The sequence below is a fragment of the Poecilia formosa genome, unplaced genomic scaffold (assembly GCF_000485575.1).
Source record: "Poecilia formosa unplaced genomic scaffold, Poecilia_formosa-5.1.2 Scaffold226, whole genome shotgun sequence".
NCBI classification, from domain to species: Eukaryota; Metazoa; Chordata; class Actinopteri; order Cyprinodontiformes; family Poeciliidae; genus Poecilia; species Poecilia formosa.
This window is the reverse complement of record NW_006800165.1, coordinates 393,850-418,356: the sequence shown is the minus strand read 5'-3', so window position 1 is coordinate 418,356 and position 24,507 is coordinate 393,850. Positions and strand designations below refer to the sequence as shown.

General features: G+C 38.3%; 1 protein-coding gene across 4 annotated transcripts in view; it reads left to right on the top strand.

Annotated features, from left to right (window-relative positions):
- Positions 1–24,507, top strand: part of slc4a11 (solute carrier family 4 member 11) — a 119,793-nt gene that overhangs the window by 83,952 nt on the left and 11,334 nt on the right. For 3 of the 4 annotated variants that reach the window (XM_016679930.1, XM_016679929.1, XM_007568578.2), the window contains 8 exons: positions 6,958–7,042; positions 9,130–9,255; positions 10,984–11,097; positions 15,891–16,023; positions 18,679–18,752; positions 19,802–20,030; positions 20,442–20,548; positions 24,115–24,280. In XM_016679930.1, coding sequence (XP_016535416.1) covers positions 6,958–7,042; positions 9,130–9,255; positions 10,984–11,097; positions 15,891–16,023; positions 18,679–18,752; positions 19,802–20,030; positions 20,442–20,548; positions 24,115–24,280 — 1,034 coding nt within the window. The remainder of the gene's footprint in view (positions 1–6,957; positions 7,043–9,129; positions 9,256–10,983; positions 11,098–15,890; positions 16,024–18,678; positions 18,753–19,801; positions 20,031–20,441; positions 20,549–24,114; positions 24,281–24,507) is intronic. The other variant, XM_016679931.1, reaches the window with a different exon arrangement.

The following is a 24,507-nucleotide window of genomic DNA, read 5'->3' as shown; positions in this document are numbered from 1 at the left end:
TCCTGGCTGCTTCCCTGATTAATGTTTTCCTTGCCCTACTTGTCAGTTTCAGGTAGACTGCCATGCCTTGGTAGGTTTGCCACACACTTTCCATTTTCATATGACGGATTGAGCAGTGCTCACTGAGATCCCAAACCTTTCTTTAACTTCAGAAGTCACCTAATTAATAAGTAGAGGTGACTTCTGAGGGTGTTTTCACACCTGATAGTCTGGTAGACTCTGTTCGATTGGGACCAAAGTTGAAACATTTGTTACATTTTCAGCTGCTGTGGTTTGCTTTCACATTGCACCGAGTCAAACAAACCAAAGCTGTTCACACTCTCACTTGCTGCACCATAATCACTAAAGGAAACAACAGGGAAATCTCTGAAGACACTGAGCACAACTTCCATCTTCAGAAAAAGGATTTCTCTTGAGTCATTTCTTCTAGATTCGCACATTTGTACTGCACTACAGCCCACTTCCTGCTTTTGGAGTGTTTACCATTCACAAAGGCATTCGAACCGTTTCAGAGTTCACTTTAATCGAACTGAGATCTAGATATTTAGGCTGACCAAAGTTCCTCAAATGAACCGGATGTTTTAGATGGAGTTGGATTAAAGCGGACTGAACAGATGAGTGCAGCCAGTGTTCACTGCCTGCAACACTGTGAACACTTTTACAAGCCACTGCAGCTCCAACTTTTCCTAAAGCTCTTCCAGCGGCGCCTCATCCTCTCATACCACCTGTCACCCTGTCCTGCTCACTCAACTGGCTTTACTCATTCGTCTTTTCTCTCCTCCTAATCAATCAGCATCAACTTCTGTCAGGCCTCCTCAGTGGGTAAATGACCTTACATCTCAGTCCTGTCAGAATCCACTCCTCCCCTTAACTACACAAACGCCCACACACACACGCGCACAAACACACACACACACACCAACGCACGCACGCCAGAGGGGTTTTATTCAATTCCACGGACCAACACCACCTCCTAATGTTACCTTGACAGGCCGTGGCTCCTAGACATTTCCCTCGTTTTTTGTTTTTTGTCCTTCCTTGTTTTTTTAGTCGCTCAGGATTTTGCTAGGTATTTATCCCAGGTCTAAAAGGGCTCAGTGCCACTCAGAGAAAAAAATTGGCACTGAGATTTTTTAAATAAATAAAGGTAGAAAAAGGTTTGGGGGGGAGAGGAAATTTTAGCCATGGCAGTAGTTGGAGCAGGTAGAATCAACAGCAAAGCGATAGTTAAAAAATAAGTCAGCAGAAAACTGCCTTCTCATTCCTTCACATCAGACCACCCACAGCAAACCACTTCCTCATACTTAAAAAATAAATAAATAAATAAATAAATGCCAAATTGTTGATGCTTTTCCTTTCCATTGCCTCACACTTTTGACCGTTCGGCGCGAATGGTAAACAGGTGGACAGTAATTCCCTCTCTGAGACTTTATGTTTATCACACATGAGCCAAAAGCCGGTGATCCTCTCCCGCCCCCGCCCCACACAAAGACACACACTCACACGTGTAAGTATGCGTGGCCTTATAAAACCAGCAAACACAAAGGGGAGCAAAATGCTGATCCTGTTTGTTTTTATGTTCTTCACGTCGAGCTAAATTGCTTCGTTCTGCAAAATGCCATCAAAACTTTTTACGATGACAAATGAGGCAGGAATGATTATCCTACTCCCATAATTCCGCCCCTCCTTTCACTTAACTGTGTAAAGTCATGCTTAACAGGGAAATTAAACTCTGGCTAATTGGATAATTTGCTTAATAAGCTCAATCAGGACTTCACATTTGCTCCGTGGCTGGTGCAACCTGAAAGCTCATATTTTCAAGGAGCGCTCTCCCCGTTGAATCACGTGGCTGTCGTCGAGCTAATTCCCTTTCTGACCGCGCTAAAAATTCACCAAGTCCTCCATTCTGGACTGCCGCCGTCATCGCTCTGTCATCTTTTATCGTTCTGGGGACAGAGATCTCTCTGAACGCGCGCCTTAATGTGACCATGCCGCTTCACTCACCTTGTTTTGGATTACAGAACTTTTGAGGGATAGCTCATTACGGCAGATGACTCAGATTGGGGGGCTTAAATCATCCCTGAGAGAGCCTCGTTTGGAGTTACCAGTGTCTTTTCTGAGTCATCAAATAGGTAGTTTGAATCAAAATCCGTCACGGTCCACATTTAGGGCACAGAATGCTAAAAACATCCAGAGTTAGATTCAGCCTCTGGCCTTCAGTGTTCTTACAATTGTTTTATTGGGGTAGTGTTATGTAAAATCAACTTTTTTGAGCTTTACATAATCTTATAATGTCATACTTTCATCACAAACAAACCTGGAGTGTTGGCTTGATTCTTTCGTGCATGTTTGAGTAATTATTTAATCTCCAGTGGCAGCCATTAAGCTGCACAAAACACCTGGATGGACCTAGCTCCGCCTTCGAGGATGAAGCTCCTCCCCAGAGCTAAGGTCTCCAAGCTTCCAAGCTTCTGCCACACAGAGACAGAGGCCCAATTTCAAGGTGTTAAATCACAAAGTCAAATTTCTTTTAAGTCATATTTGATAGATGAAGCATTTTTATAACAAATGAAGGTTGTACTTGATTGTGCTTTAGAATGTTATTCATTTTATGAATACATAATTCTGCCCATGTAAGTCACAAAGAAACTGACTAAAATGTTTGTCAGTTGAAATAAATATGTGAATTTCTTTTCCCCCATCCCCTAAAACTTGTAAAAACCTCATAACTGAAGCATTTCCAGCATCGTTCTTTGATGCATTGTTTGGCGAGTACAAAATCAGGAAGGGTTCTTATCTGACCTCTGATACCAACTTCTCTGACACATTGTCCCTGTTGGAGACAACTGAGAGGTGAAGAAAGTAGAAGAATGTCTTCAAAAGTGCTGGCAGCACTCATGTCACCTCTCATTATGACAAGCTAACAAACTTTAGCTAAGCTAGTGTATTTTCATTTTATGTTTTCAAATCCAAAGGAAATGCAATATTAAAAATAACAAGAAAAAGGCCCGCTCCAAGATCATGAAATTTTGGCCCCAAGTCAATTTACTGTTTTGTAAAAAATCTCTGTAGAGGGAGAAACCTCACACAAAAACTGTCTCATTTATTCTAAGGAATTACAGCACATATAGCACTACAAAGAGGTGTCCCTCCTTTTCCCAAACGGGGGGATTGGTATACTATCTAGTGGCAAATCACAAACAGTTCCTCGCAGCATCACATGGGAGAGTCACGTTGTATTGATTTTCAAAGAGATTGGGCTGAAATCCTGTGGATAGGAAGACAATGGGTTTCTGCTGCGTTACCATTTGACTGTGAGGTGTGAACGTAGGATGGGCTGAAAACATTATCTAAAATACTCCAGGAACATATTCACAAACAAAGTTAGTACAATGTGGTACCTGAAAGATTTAATGAGATGTCACTCAGAAAGTCAAATATTTTTGAGTTTTCACAACTTTTGAAACACACAGCAGCCATATTGGCTACATGTGTCATAAACTAGCCTGTAGTTTATGACATGCATCACAAACTACCTGTTATGACACCTTCTTAGAATTTGTGATTTTCAATGTCTATTGAACCACTTAATGCGCAATTAAACCACAACATTCAACAAAACATTTAGGGGAAATGTATTTTTCATCTTCTTTTCTGGCTTTTGAAACACAAACCCCCCAAAACAAGCAGCAAACATAAAGTCCTGGTTCAACTATGTTAGTTTTCATCTTTAAGTTTGATAATAATCTGTACATCCAATATACTAAAGTAGTGCCTTTCAGTTTCATGCACATCTAAGTCATATCAATGACATAACTTGATATATATATATTTATATTTAAACTCAGCAGACACTCTATATATCCTGATAAATATTCACTCACCTCAGCATGCTGAATGCCTGGAGCAGCAACAAGTGATGGCAACTTTATCATTTGCCATCACTGGCAACTGATGGCAACTGATAAGGGATTAATAATCCTTTATTAATCCCTTAACTAATAAGGGATTAATTATTTGATCCCTTGAGGGCAGACATAAGGCATGTTTCCATTACAAATCTGCACATAACTTTGTCAGTGTTGCGTTAATGTCGAAAAACACAGTTTTGATTGAATAAACAATTAAAATTACACATGAATAAGTTATTCAAAAATATGCTGCATCATGATCCTCCAGCTACTTGCTGTCTTCTTCTTTGTTGTTTTCACCGGTGGCAAGATCCGGTTGTTGCTCTTGTGACTAGTGCGAGGTCAAAAATGTATTTCCATTTTAGTTTTGCAAACTAAACCATTTTTGATAGGGCAAAAATCGAAAAACAAGATTTTTTTTTTAACGTGAGTGTTTATGTTAAGCAAATTAATTTTTGAAATGTCAAATTTTGCAGCTTTAGATGATTTAAGGGGCATCAGCTATAGATGATCTGAAGTTTCCCAAAGTTCAAATCATGAAGTTTGGGGGGGAAAAAATAACTGAACAAGACACATCAACCTAACACAGCCCATCTTGAGGCAATAAAACAAATGTGAATTTGACTCCCATCATTCCAAAACGCTTAAATTGCTTAGAAAAAGAAGGGATACAAAGTGGCACGCACTTTTAAACGACGTGATGAAATGTTCAACAAAGTGCACTTAATTTCATGGTTGTTTTTAATGTTGCCAACATACTTGGAGAAGCCAAGCTGAATACACACATATAGTCCACCACACACAGACAAACCCATGTGAACAAATGCACATGTTTACGTCACTGCCTTGTTAAAGCTCTATCCTGGTTAACGACATCTAGATACCCTCCATTTAGCAAAAAAGAAAAAAAAAGATGTTGAGTGGATGTCCAAACACACCAGAACTTTTTAGTTTTCTTCCAAGTCTCCCTCTTTGCTTTTTTTCCCCACCATGTAGACTTAATTAATAAGAGTTTTCTTCGAGCTAATGTTATGACATGTCAAATACCTAAAGGCTCTAATCTGAGGTGCTGTTAATTGGTCATTTCTGAGGCTTGTAACTCTAATGAACTACTCCTCTGCAGTAGAAGAAACTTTGTCTCCTGGGGCGCTCCTTGTGAGACACATTTTATCACAGTGTTTGATGTTTTTTTTTTTTTATAATTGCCCTTTGAAAACATTTTAAAGTTCCTGTAATTTTAGCTGACACTAAATGTCTTAAAGATATCTTGAGATTTCAAATAACATAGTTAAGAAATGCCTTTAAATGAATTATGACGATGGTAGAACAAAGTTGTTTGTAGATCTATGAGCAACATCATCACTAAACCAAATAATAAATGCTTAAAGGAAGCTAACATTGGAGCATTATTAGATTTTTACATCACCTCAGTGTATGTTATTGCAATTTTACTTGATACATTTTAACTACAACTTTTTCACTTCAGTTATTCACCATAAATGTGAAATAGAAGGAAAATACTTCATGCTTTCAAGAATTTGAAGCCAGTTGTATGAAACCCACCTCTTTCTTTTGCAGCCTCTAATAACTAATTATTGATTAGTTTTTTTGTTTTAAATATCTAAAATCCTGCCAAACTGGTGACTTGATCTTTCCTCTTAACTGCAATTTCATCTGGAGCTGCTGGATTCATTTCCTCCTTTCACTCCTGCTTGTTCTTTTGACATGAAACTCCTCCCAAATAGTCGCATACACTGCATGTATTCTGTCCGTGGACCATAGAGATTTCATAGTCAAGTTTACAGATTGCCTACATTCCTTGTGGCATATTCCTTCATTTCTCACAATCTGAATGAATTGATGAGCTAGTTGGATGGCTAGCCTAGTGTTTTTTTTTCTCCACCACACAACTGTCAGTGCTGCACATAGAGGCAGTCATGCTAGGCGTCCTTGCGACTGGTTGCACCGACTCCCAACTTCATCATGTCTGTGTCGCACAAACAGAACAGTTTAATGTGAACACCGTTTCCTGTCTAACAGTTTACCACGTGAATCTGTGTGTTACCAAGGACAACAAACATCTGCATTGAGTCCACCTCAAATACTCATCATGTACGTACATGTGGGCCTACGAGGAGTGAAGCACACCTGGGGGGCAAGATGAGACTGCTACTGATTGTTACTCAATAGGTTGTTGCTAGCTAACCAACCGACTGTGCTAGCTAACTACGCTGCCAACCATTCATAGCTGGGAGTTTGAGCTATGAATGGTTGCGCGGCTAAAGCCTTTCTTCTGCCTACAACCCCCAGAATGGCATGTTTTTCTGGGTCAGAGTTCAGTGAAATTATCAACATTCTGTCAAACATATTTTTGTTGATAACAAGTCGTTAGCAATAGCTATTGTTATTGTCCAACTAGCCAAATGCGTAGTAGAAAGTATTTGTAGGTTTCCATAGTGACATAGTTTTTGAATATGTATGATAGATTTCAGTGTTCCTTGAGACAATCTAATTCAGGATATTAATTTCTAACATAGTCCATCATTAACAGCGTCACATTCCTGTGTGCTACATTCAGTCTTTTTGCTGTTCTTTGTTCTCTAATGTTCTCCATCAAACCTCTGAGACCTTCACAGAATGGCCCTGCATAAACAATCCCTCAGACTTGATGTATTAATTAGATAACTTCCAAAGGCATTTGTTTGCGCTGGAATTTATTTGGGGGTATTAGTATAAAGTGGGCTTAACAGAAATGCTGAAATTTTAATCTGCTGGAAAGCTTGTATTGATTTATTTTTATTTTTTTACTTCCTCTTAGCAATGATGAGTTACCGTGCTGACCTACAACATCAATTTTAATAAAACACAAGCATGTTTGTAGTTATAGCATAATAAAATGTGAAAAACTCCAACGGGCATGATGTTTGCAAGGTACTGTAACTTGCATAACTGTTTTTCAATTTAACATTGAAGACACAGTCCTGGCTTTTCCTCTGCGAGAGACGTTTCCTTGAGGAAAACCTAACCTTTTCCTTTCTCTCCACAGTGTAAAGATTTCTTCAAAGCCGGCCGAGGGATTTATGAGGACTTGCGTCGCAGACTGCCTTTCTACCCTTCTGACTTCACAGATGGTAAGCTGGACCTGGACTTGTAGTGAAAGTGAGTCATTTGTGTTGCTTTGCCCCACCGGGGTGCCGCTGGCAGCGCCTCATTTATCTTTCACCCTTTGCCTCACAGAGAGAGAGTACTGAAATGTTTTGCATATTTGGTACATCTCTTGGGGTTTCAGGTTTCTTATGCATAGTGCAGCATATTACTATACAAATCTGTCAAATGTGGAAACAAGCATGAAAGTTTGCATGCTCAACCTTCAGGCTGTATGTTTTTCACATTAGCCACTTAAATTTCAGGATGACACCTATTTTTCAAAATGGCTGCTGTCTACCTACCTTAAACCTAACTAAATGTTACTTAGTTAGGTTATGTACATTAGCCACTTAAATTTCAGGATGACACCTATTTTTCAAAATGGCTGCTGTCTGTGAGCCTTTTAAACCTAACTAAATGTTACTTATTTTCACAACTTTCAGGAACTCTATTTCACATCATATGTTTTCGCCTTTGGTCTTCATATTCATACAACCTTAAAGTTATAATATGTAGCATTTTACAAGCTGAGCAACAGTCCTCTTCATGGTTAGCATTAGCTTTTGCAAATTTTTTGATGTGTTTAACAGTTTAGCGTGCCCACCACTAGTAATATAAACTGCTAATTATAGTGCAAATGTATATGCTCCATTACAACCACGGCAGCCATTTTCAAAAATGGCCACCAGATAAAGGAAAAAAAAAAAATCAAGAAAATATGTCGCCTCCTTCCCAAAATAATGGCCAAAGTCATTTTATGCCAAAACATGATTTTGGGGAGAAAAATAAAGGGCAAAAAATGACTTGGAGCATTCTTTTAGGAAGGTGATGTATATTATTTCCAAAGTTAAAAATATAAATATGTGTGGTTTGACACCACACACTCTCATGTTGTCCATCAACAAAAATAAGTTAAAAACTAAAAAATTATCAATAATTAAAATATTTATTCTGGGTCCAATTATTAATTAGTTCATACCAAAAGTATTCATCAGTGATCAGTATTGACAGTTTTAGTGCCACAATAAATTTCCTGTGTGATCATGGTGGTCATCATGAATTTTTCAGTGGCTAACGTCTTATTTTTTTCATCTTATTTAATTTTATTTATTTATTTTTTATAAAAGGAAAGCCCTGGGAACATCTGTGCTAAATTAGGTTCCACATGTGAAAGATTTTGCTGAAACATCCAATTATCTGCTACACTATCAGCATTATATTTGAGTATAGACACCACAGTAATCTGTGGTGTCTATTTGAAAATCTTAGCTCTAGTACAACGTGTGCTTTTTTTTTTAGGTAGGTCTTTGCTATCCTTGGGTTTCATCCAGGGTTTTGCATCTTGTATAAATAACACTAAAGTCTCCCACATGCCTCTTTATGTTCAACATTATTATAATATCCCAGGTCATCAACCACAGCATCTCCCTATACCCTACTGATGCAGTCGCTGAAGGCAGGTACTTTCACTGAGTCATCAACTCAGACTCTTTACCCACCGTGTGTGAAAGCGGCTCCGGTCCAGGACACACGCGCACACACACACACGCACACACACACACACCCACACATACACACGCTAAATAATGTGTTAGTCACAACAAGCAGCTCAGCCCTTTACTCTCTCAACGCATTTCTGTTTTATTTAAGCTGCAACAGAAAGCAACGCGTTCCTGACATGCGAGTTTGATCAAATGTTCATCCTGCGAAGGTCACGGAAAGCAACGATCACATTAGAGGCCAATTAAAATGTTTGATTCCAACATGAGTTATCCATCATTCATATGGCTGCTCCTAAAATGAGATGGATTACACAAACGCAAAACGCATCACTCCGATTTTCAAAGGGGCAGTCGGTTGTGTAAGCCACAGTAGAATATTCTGACACACACACACACACACACACACACACACACACATGCACACACTCTCTCTGGAGGTTCCTTATTGCAGGGGATCTAAACGATGGATTCTGCTAGCGTTTCTGTCGTTTTTAAATTAAAGTGCTGAGCCTCCTCCGCTTCATTATGAGATGCATATGACTCATGTGTTTGTGTTTGTCTCCCTTCAGGTATAGTTGGAAGTAATAAAACCCTGCTGAAGTACATGACCACAGCCATCTTCCTCTACATCGCCATCCTCCTCCCTGCGATTGCTTTCGGCTCCCTCAACGATGAGAGCACCCGCGGCGAAATCGGTAGGAGCACGCAGCCGGCATGCAGACACTCTAATGTTCTATCAAACACGAGTCCACAAAGTAAAGTTCCCACTGAGGAGTAGCAGGGCCAGCTGGTTATAACACAGCCAACATTTATGTAGTGTATAAACAGGTCAGCGTTGATCTAAGACAGTTTTAATAACAAAAAATATCTTTAAAATATTTTGGACTCACAAATAGAGTAAAGCTACGACATATGCATTTTTTAAAATCATTTAAAATTTTGCAATAAAAATGTCTTGATTCCATAAAAAAATCCTGAAATAACAAATCAGATACCGACTTTAGCTCATTTGCTCGACACAGTTGACATCCAGTCTTTTTCTTTTGTGCAGGTCTTAAAGAATAATGAAATAACACAGGCTCTGGCAGCTGTGCTGGACAGGCGCACAGCAGACGTCAGAACATAACAGTAGTTTCCCATTTTAGTCAAACGAGGCCAAAAACACAATGGTGACATTTGTCAGCTGTTTTTAGCTAACTAACCTTTCTGTGTAATTTTAACATTGTAAATATTTTTCCCAACATTCTGACATTTCAACATCCGATAGGCTCTGAGGTAGATGGAAAGCTAAAGTTAAACAAATAATAATAATAAATAATAATAATAATAATAATAATAAAGGTAAGGTAAGACTTGCACACTTGCGATATGTTTTTGATGAAGGAATATCATTACAACATGATGTCAAGCTCAAAAAAGTTGTACATAATTCTGTCTCTTCAATGTACATTAAACAATTTTGTTCATACCACAGATTGATACATGGATCAGTAGTCACATCCCTGCCATATATCTGATCCCATAACAACCTCCAATAACTGATCAGATTGGCTGTTTTTTTTTTTTGTTTTTTTTTTTGTTTTTTTTTGATTTGTCATTTTTCCCAAATCAAAAATCTCAAATGGGAAGCTTCATTCTTGAGCCATATTTATTAATTTGAGACTTTTACAAAAAGGCTTTTACTTGTTTGTTTTGTTAATTTTTGTTTATTATTATAGATCCTAAAGCAACCTTCCAAAACATTAACCTTAAAACATATTTAACTTCAGTAGTGAAATATGTTTTACAGTAAAGCAGATATAAAGCACTTTAAAATGCCTTGCTGCTGAAATGTGCTATACAAATAAAATGTGATTGATTGATTGATTGATTGATTGATTGATTGATACAGGAGCAGAAACAGAAACTAAAGAGGCCAAAGAGTTTTATGAAGTATCATAACTTGCTAATAACTTGTAGTAATATCATATGTAGTGTTTTTAAGTGCTGTCAATGAAAAATTTGGGGGTTTTTTGTTTTTGTTTCTTTTTCACATTGCATGATTTTGTTGGTTGAGAACGTATTGTTGTTTGATGTATTCTAACTGTAAAAACCTAAAGCCTGCATTAATCATCCCCCTAAAATTGAATTGTGTGTGCTTTTTAAAGTTTCTTTTATTATTATTATTATTATTATTATTATTATTATTATTATTATTGTTATTGTAGCGGGAAGAACATGAAGCAAGTATCTCAAGTTAATTTGTGGGTAAAAATAACAGATAATTCGCCTAATAACATTCCTGGTGCAGAAAGTGAATTATGAGTTTCCTTCTGCTTCTGCTCAGCTGTGCAGCAGAACCTTAAGGCCATTCATGTTTATTCATCAGAACCTTTTCCTGTGTCTTCTTTTCGTGCGTGCGTGCGTGTGTCTTCTCTGCCCAGATGTTCGGAAGACTATCATTGGCCAGAGCATCGGCGGAGTCATCTACTCGTTGTTCGCTGGCTCCCCTTTAGTTATCCCTCTCACCACTGCTCCCCTCGCCATCTTCATCAGCGGTAAGCTTTCCTTTAGTTTCATTCAGCTCACCTCAAAAACAAGGCAGTCGTCTCTCTGAGTTTTACACAGCAGATGAGTCTTAGACGGTGGGAAAATCACTAAAAAGATGGCATCAAAAGTGGAAGAAAACTAATGGCGGAGAAAAAAACTATCATGTTCATCTCCTCTTTAAAGAATCAGAAAAACAATGTTCAACTGTTATTGTTAATGAAGTTTTAAAGCAGACAGGTTGTAAATTAAGTCATCGCTTTGCTTCAAAGATACAGTCCTGACATTATTACTTACACTAATTTCATAGCAGATTTTGACAATAACCCAAGTAATCCACACTCGCAATGAAGTCCATAAATAGTCATTTGGGGAAATGGAATAAGTTCACTTAAAGAACCTCAGTAGACACTTTTTGTTTTGTAATGTTAACGTCAATATGTCTCTTGTATGGAATGATATTGTTTTTAATTCTTTATTTTTTCGGTAATCAATAGTCAGAATTACAGCTTAAAAAGCAGAAATGTCCACTGATCATTTGCTGTCCTTTTATTTCTTTCACAAAAAAAGAAGACTGGAAGAGAAGGGACAAACTTTCCCTCCCAGTTTGGGAGACAAAAAAGAAAATAAAAAGCACCTGTGTGTAGCAGCATATATACATGTTTGTTATTTAATGCAGGGAGGGAGAGAGAAAATAAAACAAAAACACAAATGCAAAGTAGAGCACAAATAGGCTGATTAATATACAACTCTTCAAAAGCTGAAAACATTTTTAACTGAATTAAATAAAAACTAATTAATAGGGAAAAACTATCACTAACAGGAACAAATGTTGTGCATTTATGAAACTAACTAAAACAATAAAACATACTAAAATTATATATATAATATCCTTTGTTTTTGTGTTTATGGTTCAAACTGATGTGAAATAGATTTTTAAACCGCTGAAGTAAACAACCAGTTTATCCATGGAGTGCTGTAGATTATTTCATTCCATGGTCACAGCAAAAGTTGGGAGAAAACATCAGAGTCAGTTGATTGTCAGCAATAATTGAATAATTTTTTTCTGAAAATGCATCTTCTGTTCAGTATTCATTAGCCAATTGATAATCACAATACAATACTTTGTCCTTTCTGAAAGCTACACCTAAAAATTAACCAAAGTATGAAAAAACTAAAATTGCTCCAAAACTAACAACTAAACTAAATATTTAACCAGTAATAACTACTAAAAACTAGCAAACACACTCTGCAAGCCAAGTAAAACTAACTGAATTAGACAAACAAAAAATGACAACAAAATAAAACTAAACTACAAAGAAAAACCCAGAACATTTAGAGAGTATTGACATCCAAAACGTTTAGCATCTGACCAGAGTACTTTCTCAAATATTTCACCACTTATTTAAATCTTCTGCAGCAAACTTTAATAAAGCTTCAGAATATCTTCAGCAGTGGAGTCTTGTGCAGTGAAAGTTAGAAAAGCCACTGATGTTGAGTCTTTTCAGATATATACTCTTGACTCCTCTGTCAGAAATTTTAAGACATTCTGTACCATATGATGGACGGGTATCCTTTCTGAATCTGGTTTATGTTCCCCATTTCACTCACTAGAACATTTTAAAGTTTAAATGCAGCTGTAACGACTCCTATCAGTATTTTTAACTCTAAAGACACGATTTTTTGTGAACTTCTTGTTTCCCAATCAAATCATTCTGTGCACAGAGTGCTTTCTGAATACTGACCGATTTCAGCTGATTTCTTGGTTTTCTGTGTCTTCTCACACACCCGTTTCTTCAAGTGTTTGACATTTATTCCACTTGTCATTCCAATGTTTTGTTGTTTAATTCCATCTCCATCTCTGGAGTCATTTGTTTTGTATATATGGATTACTGGCTGTTGTTGCTCACATCTGGTTTGAATTTGATGTCAAAAGAAATATGTAGAATATATTTCTCCCAGAAAAAAAAAAGTCCAAACGTTGAATAGTTGCCACAGAGGGGGGTAGATGGACCAGAATGTGTTTTTTGTTTTGTTTTGTTTTTTTTTGTTTTTGTTTTGTGTTTTTTGTCCATGTTACATAACAGCTGGTTTCAGGTGCCTGCAGGTCCGCAGATTTGCTCAGGAAAAAAATGGAACAAGTAAAGCTTTTATTCAGTTCAGACAAAATGCAGCACATAAACTACTGGACGGTTTTTTGCCCAACAGCATTGTTTTGTTGGGAGGAATGTAGATGAACTTGAATGGTGGAAACTCCGAAAGAGAGCAGAGATGAAGAAAAGCAACGACTTTGATGCCAAGATTTAGTTTTAATACCAAAGCTGTTTGGCGGGTTTGCGGTGGGATGATCTTTGAAGTAAATGGGTTGGAACTGTGCAGAGAACATTCTCATGGGGATAATTGTAGTATATTTCCAGCAGCTTTCTGAACGGAACAAAGGCTTGTTTGTAAAGTTGTGACTCAAGATAACAACTAAATTATTATGGTTTTTAACAAACTAATTACAGTTCTTTTTTTTTTCCTTTTCAAGGTAAATTAAAATGCATGTTTCTCTTTAACTCTTTGTGCATCCATGTTTGAGATCAATGAAGCTACCGAGAGCTTCTGTAATAAATGCTCTCATTACTGGAGTCTGGAAAAATCTCTGAGATTGAATCACTTCTAACCAACTGAACTTCTTTCAAATTGTTTTTGAATTGAAAAAAGAGTTTGCTCCTTTCCTGATGTCTTTTTTTTTTTTTGCATGTTTGTCACACATATACGAAAGTGTTTGAGAATGTTTTAAATATTAGTCAAAAACACCACAGGTATTTAAAACTGCAGTTTTTAAATGAAGTTGTTTTAAGGGAGACAAAAAATCCCCAAAAAACACTTTTGCACGCCCCTCCACACGGTGTCTTGCAAAAATATACACACCGCATTTTCCACATTTTGTAATGCTACAAATTTGAACGGTTTTAACTGAGATTCAACGTCGAACACCAAAAAAACCAAACAAAGTCGAAGAAATATCTGCACGTTTTCTACAAGTAAAAAGTGAAAAGTGCTTTGTGCATTTGTACTTCGCCCCCTCATTTTTTTTGTTGTTTTGTTTTTTGTTTTTTTCATTTTCTCTTCAGAAGTCGCCTAATTAGTAAATTGAGTTCACTTGTTTTTCATTTATTCTCGGTATGGAGCCAGCTGCGCTGCGAAGGCCTCAGAGGTTTGTTAGAGAACATTAGAAAACAAACAACATAATGAAGACCAAGGAACACTGCAGACAGCTCAGGCAGAAAGCTGGACAGAAGTTTAAGGCAAGGTGCAATTATGATGTCACCCAACTTAAAAAATGTTAGGGATCATTGTTCGATGTATCGTTTGAAGATCAACAGTGTACGGCAGACCTGCAGAGACACGGCCGTCCACCAAAACAAACAAGCAAAACATTAATAAGAAAAACCACGTAGGAAATACGAAATACCTTGATCTGATGGGATTAAATAATCCGAATGTATGGTTTATATGGATACTGAATTATTTAATATGATTGTGCACCAAGTTTTGTTTAGAATAGAAGTACTGACATGCGCAAAGTTGTAAAGTTTCCCTAAAAAAACACAGAAGAAGAAGCTGTTCCTCAGTTTCTGCTGAACGTAAAACCGAACAAACAGTAGTGTTGGTTCCAGAACGGACCAGCACCAGGTTCTAATAATGCTCCAGGAATTACTGCACTCCCTAATTACGCCTCCTGCTGTCTCTGAGGGCTCGGACTGACCCCGTGTGCGCTTTTATGGCTTTTATTTTTTTTATTTTCTTCCCGCAGTGGTTTTGGGAAATGACACTGACACGATTACAAATTCATTCCGATGGAGCCGAATCCGATCCGAATATTCCGATCGGTGCATCGACGTGTCATGTTTTCTTTACTCAGACTGACAGGTTTAATCTGATTGCTTATATCCTCGTAAGAGTGCCTTCTACAAATCTGAGTTTCGGAGAAGAAAATCGAGAAGAAACGGCATCATTTAGAGAAAGGCTCTAGGGGTCTTGTATAAAGTTTCCCACTAGACGTGTGTGGACACGAGACCATCTTTATGTTGTTCCTTCCACTTTACAGTTATACACTACTTTGTACAACAAAACAAAAAGTTTAGTTTGTAATATGAGAACATGTAAAATGGTTCATTAGTACTTTTGCAAGGCACTGTAAGCATTTATTCCTTATATGCACACATTAAAGGGGCAGTATTGTGTAAAATTTATATTTTGAGTCTCATATTATGTTATAATGTTATTCCCTCTTAAAAAACATACCTAGAGTGTTGCTTGGATTCTTTCATGCATGTTTGAGAAATCCTTGAATCTCCATGGCAACCATTCAACCATTCAAAAATGCCTGGCAGGACCTAGCCCCGCCTTGGAGACGAAGCTCCTCCTCTGAGCTGCAGTTTCCAAGCTTCTGCCTCACAGAGCAGCTCTCCCCCACTACTTCTCAATGTTACACTGGTAAAAATGTTCCTGAAGGGTTAATAGAGGAGCCATGTTGTGACTTCTTCCTTAAGGCGGGGTTTCAGAAAGAGCAGGAGTTTTTGAAGAGACAGAGGCCCAATTTCAATTACAAAGTAAAATTTATTTTATGTCATATTTGGCATGTGCAGCATTTTTATACCAATTGAAGTTAACATAGTTATTTGACTCCAATATAAAATGGCTCTATGTGGCTGGACAACACATAATACTGCCCTCTTAAATAATTCCCATTGTGTCATTCAGATGTTTTATATTTACATACAAGTATGTATGTTTTTGGTCTTGTGGATTGTAGTGATCCGAGGAATCTGTGATGACTACAACTTGGATTTCCCAGCTTTCTATGCCTGCATCGGTTTGTGGAACTGCCTCTTCCTCATCTTGGGAGGGATCTTCAACGTCAGTCTGCTGATGAAGCTCTTTAAAAGGTACCACTTATATTTGCGTTTACATTTATCTTGGTTTATTGGGATCGTTTTCCTAACGGGTCACATTGGTTCCAACTCCACCGACCTGTAACTGCTGCTGACAAAATCTATAATATTAAAAGTCGACAGCATGGTGGATCTTGCTAACTAGCTCGTTCTTGTTTTGTTTTGGGTTTTTTTTTTTTTTTTGTTTTTTTTTGTTCTTTTTTGTCAGTATTAGGTTTTACAAATTCAAAGACCTATTTGCATTTCGCAAAAAAATGTGGATTCTGTGAGTAGGAATGGCCCATAAGTTTTTATTTGTGAGTAAAAGAAATGCAAATTCTAATGTTTCTGTTAGAATTTCAGATGTTTGAGTTGCAGCCAAAAACATCCAACGTTGATGGTTATGTTGCTCCGTTGCCATTTTTTACCTTTACAGTTTTGGTTGTTTTCTATTAGATTCTTATTTTGGTTACTAAAAGCATAGCTCTTGATTTGTCGGTCGTTCTACGTTTCTGTTCTCATCTATGGTCTTGAGCTCTGGGTAACGACAGACAGAATGAGATCATGGATACAAAGCAGCCGAAATGAGTTTCCTCCGCAAGGTGTCAGGGTTGTCCCTTAGAGACGGGGTGAGAGGTTCGGTCATCCAGGAAGGACTCAGGGGTAGAGCTCTCCCTGGTGAGGTGTTCTTGGCACATCCCACTGGGAGGACATCCAGAGGAAAACCCAGGACACTCTGGAGGGACTGTTTCTCGGCTGGCCTGGGAATGCCTTGGGATTCCCCCACAGGAGCTGGCCCAAGTGGCTGGGGAGAGGGAAGACTGGGTCTCTCTGCTTTGGCTGCTGCCTCTGCGATCTGACAATAAAAAAAGTACCATCTGCTGTTTTGCACCATTCACACCCTGCAGGATGATTCTTGTTAGAAAATATAATTATCTGACTTTACAGAACAATATCCATCAGCAGGAGGTCACTTGGTTGTTATTACTGGATGACTTTTCCTACTTTTACTGTTTTTGAAGCTCAAATGGGGATCACAACCAAAATAAATGGGAACAAAGTACAACACAAAGTTTTCAGATCTCAGTCAGTGGGAGTGGAAGAGACTGGGAAGTTCTGGTTCTTGAATTCTCCTGCTGTAGGACTGCTCTGGGCAGCTTGGGGTCTGTTCTGGCTTTTGGCTTATCTGACTCTTGACTTCCTGCAGCTAATCTACTCTAATAAAATCTCGCTTACAGCATAGGATGGGTTTTCTCCTCTTCACTCCTGTAGAATTTCTATCATCCCAATCAGCGAACAGAGGAAGAAGTTGAGCAATGAAATCAATTTTCTGCGCTGTTTTAGAATTGTAGTCTGTCTAGAAATGGCAAAAGAGGAAGTAAGTAAAACCATTCAGTCCGTGTTGGCCATGCTTCTAAATATTGAATTAATATTAACAGCTGCCTTGTTCAGATAAACACTTCCCTCTTCACAGTGGAGGATGGATGTTTGTAGCAAAGGCAATTTCTGGTAAGCTTCATAGCACCAAACTGGTACAGTATATACATAATGGGGAAACGTTAGTGATTGGGTAAAGATTAAAACTTTATCCAATCAGTTGGAGGCTAGCAAGACTATTGAGAAACAATTGCTAGCCTCCAGCCTCCAGAAACAATTACTAGCCTCCGGCTAACCTGCAGCTGGCTTCCAATCGTTTCTCAATAGTCGAGAGCCAAGACCTTCTGTGTGTAGGACTAGTGTCTGGTTTTTAACAGGCTGGCTCCTGGCGGCAAGGCGCCCATTTTTTGGGTGGAAGGTATCTGTCAGGCTTAGAGGCCAGTCTGGTAATCAAGGTGGTTGGAACTTGTCAATTGGATTTAAGTTGTGATGAAGCCCAAAGACCCTCAGGGATGTGTCAGGGTGACTGTGGCTTGAACTAGGCAGTGAAAAACTAGGCAGTGATGAGGCATCAAAAGATCCCTCACCACCATACCTGGTAGATTTTCCTCTTCAGCACTGGAAACACTTTGTGTCTTGTGTGGGAGCCTGATAGTCTCGTATTGACCAGCACTGGAAGACAGGGTAGCAGTGCCAGATTAGGTGGAGTCTTTGCCATATGTCTTCAGGGTCTGAGGCTACTTATCCTCTGCTGCTTTTGACCACAGTTTCTGCCCATCCCACCGTTCTACAGCTTCACACCTTTAGGTGACAAATTCTCACTCATAACTATTCCACACATAGGCAACCACTCTTCATACACACAAACACACACACATCCACCCGCCCACACTGAAATAATCCAAATAACTGAAGGTCGTACAAACACAGCTTCCTCTTTCACTAATGTGGTCTGTCTACTTTGATTCCAGATGCAGTAATAATTTTAAACCAAACATGTAGCTAGAACATCATATCAGGTAGATCAAAAATAATGTGCCATGTTTTATGATCATAGGCACAAAATATTTTGTTTACATGTATGAAATAAAATAAAAGGCAGAACGGCAACAGGTAGATCTAGAGCTTTTATGATTTTAAAACGACAACACTGCATTAAAAGTTAATTAAAATATTATTTTATTAAGTTGAACGTCCTTGTATTGTTTGAAATAGAATGACAAAAATGCTACTTTTATTCTGTGTTTTAACATTTACTTGTAGCTAAGCAACAACGTCCAATGTGTTTTCCAGGTCAACAGAAGAGGTCATTGCCCTGTTCATCTCCATTGCATTTGTAGTTGATGCTGTCAAAGGAACAGTCAAAAGTAAGTAACGCAGGCAGTCACTTTTTTTTGTTTTTCTGCAACACTGCAGTCTGTGACTGCTTATACTTCTTCCATATTTTGACTGATAATTAAGACTCTGCATCCATCTGTTATCACAAGCAAATTTCTGATTTAAAGCAGGCAAAAGTTTTCTAACACAAATGGAGTCATAAAAAGATAACTGCGACATATTCTGCATACTGTGCTACTGGTGTCATTTTAATAATGTTATTTGCTGGAGCTACTTGCTAATTATGCCTGAGGAATCCTTCGTTGACCGAGGGTGCCAACATCTCTCCAGCTAATCAATTAGTCATTTTAATTAAAAGCTGTCCAGTCCTTTTTCCTAGTGACATTGTTCTTTGTTTTAGCCATCTGCAGATGGATCTTTACAAATCTGCTGCGTATTACTTAGCATTTTTTTTCTATTTAATGCAAAAAACATTTATATTCAGTCGCTATTTATGGCTAATTCACAGATAAAAGAGCATGAATAATATCAGCTCTCTAACTTTGCATTAATGCTTTGCTCTTGCTTCTAGATTTTCCTATAGTTTTGTGCTGCTTTCTGTTTTTCAGACTGAAATACAGAGCAGGGTGTCTCTGCATCTTTAAAGTCTCAAATTCATGTATCTAAAGTCAGACTGTTAATGTGTTAAAATTATATATATAATAAAGTTGGCCTTAAATAAACTTAAAAAGGGTTTTTTTTGTTGTTGTTTTGTTTTCTTCCCGGCACTGAAAACAGACCCTGAACTCACCATCACTTTGATAAAACTTGTGGTGGCAGGAAAACGCAGTGGAGTTATAACGAAGTTAGGCAGAGCCTACAAAGATTTTGGATTTCAAATGCTCAAAGCTGTCCATCCAATCTGTCACATAAAATCACAATAAAATAAACCGAAGCTTTTGGTTGTACTATAATAAAATTGGAAAGGGTTCAACAGAGTTTGAATGCTTTTCAATTTACCTAAGAAAAAGAAAAACTTACGAAAATTTGTGTTTTATTTTTTGTTGGTTTGTTTTGACCACTGTGATTCTGGTTTCAGTCTTTCAGAGGTACTACCACGCTCCAGGTCTGGAAAACAGGAGCATAGCGGACCTTCCTCAGGTTGGAGACCTGCAGGGAGGAAACAGGAGTGAGGTGATGGTCGGGTCGGTGTTCAATGCTCTGCCTGAATCTTTCATCCAGTGCACTCGAGAAAGGCCCGTCCTTTGCCTCCTGCTGATGCTCGGGACATTATGGATGGGCTATACCCTCTACCAGTTCAAAAGAAGGTACATTCTGCATTAATATTCTGAGGCACCTGAAAGATTAATCACTGGAGAACTTTAAATCACGTTTGGCTGGGACCGCTGCCTTGCTGGGATGGATACTGCAGAGTGGGACCTAGCCTCTAAGGATTGTAACTTTCCAGACAGAACTTGCTAAACTCACTTTTCTGTCAGATCTTCAGTTCCAGCCTGTGATTTAATAAGCATTAATATTCTAACTACTGATTGCTCTCTGTAATCAAATCAACCTCAAAGCTGGATTCAATTGTGTAAGCAAGAGGCGGAGTAAGGTACTTAAGCGGTGTCAGGATTGCAGCCATTGTCCTTGTCTTGTCCACAGTAATTGTATTCCTCCATTATTTGTCTCTCCTTGCTCACTCCACTGTCCTTTCTCTCTCTGTCTCCATCTCCCAGTCCGTTCCTGCATGCCAAAGTGAGGGAAGTGCTGTCGGACTGCGCCCTGCCCATCTCAGTGCTGCTGTTCTCCTTCATTGGCTCCTACATTTTTAGCGACATCGAGCGTTAGTATCATTTTACTTACCTCTTGCTTTGCTCCAGATGGCTGGATGAAGCTATAGCCTGTTGGGTGCAATGTGAACAGAAAGCAGCCACAGGAAGTTTGTTTGTAGTTTTCATTATAGCAGAAATAGTTCCAGGTTTCTTCTGGTTTCAGAAAATTGGAAAGACACCCAGAAAGATATAAATGATCAAAGTTTAGATTAAAAAGTATTTACAGAGTATCTGTGCATCCCTAAACAGTTTTAAATTCATGTATGTAAAATTAAGGCTTTAAAATGTTTTGATTCCATTTAAAAAATATAAGTTGGCCTTAAATGTATTCTTTAGAAGTCATACATTTTGTGGCAGAACTATTTAATCTTGTATATCCTTTGTAGTTTCTTTTCTTGTGGTATTTTTGTGTCAGGCAAACATTTGAGTTGCCCTTAAGTCACTTCATCATTGTGTAATATGTGGGAAGTAAAGCTACTGGTAACTAGCTGCTAATGTACCCTTGCTAGCTAGCAAAGGCCTATATTAGTAGGAAGCATTGATTCTGGTTCCTGCAGTGGAAATGGAGAAATAATAAAAACAAGAAAGCTAGCTTAAATTTTATTTAATTTTATTTTATTTATTTATTTATTTTTTTTTTTGCATCTTTTATGGTTTAAGTGCAAATTTATCAGCAGTTAGCTGGGCGACGTTAATCTTCGCCATTGGATCACTCCTGTTGCAAACCTGTACAATGGTACCTTAATTTCTGTGCGAAATAACTTGGCACTACGGTGGTTAAGGGTTTTTGCTTTGCACATTTCTGACATCATACAGGTCTTAAATTTCACCTCCTAAAGTCTTAAATTTGAATTGGTTAAACCTGCAGAAACCCAGATTTAAATGTGCAGTTAGAGCTTAGTGTTTGATTGATGAGTGACTCAACGTGAGCACACCTGCAGTGGAGGAAGGTATTCCTTTACTTTAGATAACCTAATCTCAGCTGTCACTTCATCACTGCCAACAGAAAATCAATGCACTGTGTCCACTGACCTTAGTTGGTAGGTCTATAGATTTCTGATCTCTGTGGTCTGTCAGAAAGTAATCCTTTTTTTTTAACTCCAGTAAGTACCTAAATGCTCCCTTATCAACCGCAGTATCGTTATCGTGGTTCCTCAGGCCTTCCATCAGAAGTGTTGCAGAGGACCTTAAACATTTCAAGTACAAAAAGGAAACAATTTCTTTCTTCATCACTGGTAATCAGTTTTATGATTGTACATTTGCCATCCAAGTAATTCACGTGGATAAAAGTTGAGGAGTTAGCTCTTTAGCTCTGAATGTATGGATTTTGAAATCAGAAAAGCGGTTTGGAAAGTTAAAAAACAAGTTGCTGTGTTTTGGAGCTCCTTGTCCAAAACAAGTCAGAATACGAGGCATGAACACACTCGACGCAAGAAGGAAGCGTCACTGACCGTTTTTTCCCCATGTCAGTTGTTTCTATTGGCCCTCAGGAAACTACCAGCTAAAGAACAGGAAGCAAATAGAAACATGCACCTGTGCCAATCATCATCATCCAACCAACACATCAAGATCCTTTTTAATGGCCTACCCACAGTGGTTCTTGCCATAAAAAAAGTTCCTCTCCTCAAGACCAGCAAACTGCCAAACCTGCTGCTTGTATAACGGCACTCCCACCTGCTGAGTTCAGTTAATCAAGAGCTTTAATTGGCAACACCTGGCTGCTACCTACCCTGACAAATCCAAATCCTGGGGAATCTGCAGTAGATGGCAGAACACCGGCTGCAGCGTAAAGTTTTCGTCATTTAAAGTGTGTTTCTAATATGAGACACACACCTCGTTACACACATCAATACATTGTTACTAGGAAAGGCTCTTTCCAAGGTGTTGACCTCCATTGAGCAGAGTTCATCATGTTGGTCAAGGTGTTCCGTCAGGCGTAGTCAGGGACTTTACCATCAACATTGTCAACCGCCATCCCTGCGATTTATGGCTAACGGACGATACGGTTCTTCACCCGCCGCAACAGGAAGACTTTCATTCCTTCTACTGACTAACAAATCTGGAATTGTTGTAGTTTATGAAGGACTTGATTTTACCCATTTCTTTTCTTTTTAATTTCTAACATTTTATTAATAAATTATTTAAACCTTCTATTAAAGGAACAGCATTATGTAAAATTGACTTTTTCAAGCTGTAAATCATGTTATAATGACATTCCTTCATCAAAACTAATCATGGAGGATTGCTTTGATTTTCTGATGCATGTTTGAGAAATCCTTTCATCTCTGTGGCAACCATTCAGTTGTGCAAAATGCCTGGATGGACCTAGCCCCGCCTTCGAGGACATAGCTCCTCCTGGGAACTGCGGTTTCCAAGCTTCCGCATCACAGAGGAGTTCTTCTGCTCAGCTCCTTCAGACTAGCCAGCAGCAATTAGCAAACACCTGGTGGGACTGAGCATCAGCTGAGCTCATTATGAGCTTCTTCTCAGGAGTTCACATTAAAGGGTTCACAGAGGAGCCATGTTGTGATGACCTCTTGCAGGCAGAGTTTTGGAAAAAGCAGGAGTTTTTAAAGAGACAGAGGTCCAATTTCAAGGCATTGAATATCGAGGACAAATTTATTTTAGATCATATTTGATATATTTTTCTAACAACAGGCAACATAGTTACCTGATTGTGTTGTAAAATGGCGCTATGTGCCTGAAAAACACATAATACTGCCCCTTTAAGATATATCTGACATCCTTTGGAGGTGTTTATTTTTCTTTTTAATTTCTTCAATTTTACTCATCAATTGTTTTTTAAAACTTGTACTATTAAAATACAGCTGACATCCTGTGATCCTCCTTACTTCTGATGTAAGGAGCCAGTTGTGACCTCTCGTTTTGATACGAGTTTGGGGATCATTTTTATTTTTATTTTTATTCCAGTTCAGCTAAAGCTGCTAAAAGGTAAAACCTGTTTTTTTTTATCTGAAACAGCCTCGTTTGCGATGGAACCCTTTTATTTGCTGCCCTTATTATCGCTTTATGCTCTTTAATAAAGGCACCGGGCAAAACACATTGGCCATTTTCATTTTTTTCTTTTTCTTTTTTTATCCTCTGTTGTTTGGCATCATTTTTAGCCTCTATTGTTGCCAAGGCAGCAGCTGTTCTCTGGGGGTCAGAACAGAGATGACTGCCAAACCCCGAATGAATTTAAATTTAAGTGCCCGGACAATTTTCTGTTCTGTACCTCCAGAGACAATAAGTCATAGCATAATAGACCAATTATTGTCTTGTCATTTTCTAAATTTAACCAGCTACATTTAATCCAGCAGTATTCATCAGAGCAGTGCACCAAATTAGATACGAGGCATTTAAAAAATGAAATCCAGAAACTCTTCAAAGGATTAAAAACAATTGAAAATGTGGATTATCACATCAGTAAAACATAGCAAATCCACAATATTAGCAAATTAAGGAAGCTTTTTATGAGATACTTATGATGTTTGTATAACACTTCATATGAGGATGGAGAATCATTTCCAATCTCATCTGCTGCTATTTTTCTCCTTCTGGTTGTCGCTTCATCCAGTTCCAGTGTTTAAGGTTCACAATCGACCAATCTTCAACGTGGCTCCGTTCGAGCGGCTGTCGGCCATGAACGTTGTCAGCGCCATGGGACTCGGCTTCCTCCTGGCTCTCCTCATCTTCATCGACCAGAACATTGTTGTTTCACTTACCAATGCTCCAGAGAACAGGTGGGTGCCAACACGCTGACGGAAGAACCTCTAGTTCTTATCCACATGAAGAGTATATATCTTCATGTGGATAAGTAGCACATTATTTTCGATAGTAACCCTGGGTTACAAAAAGATATGTTTTGGAAGTTGTCTATTTTGTTTTTTCAAATGAATTAGCACTATTTTGTGCCACTGAATCCAAAAGTGACATCCATTTTCCTCAACCAGGTCAGGTTTTTATTTAG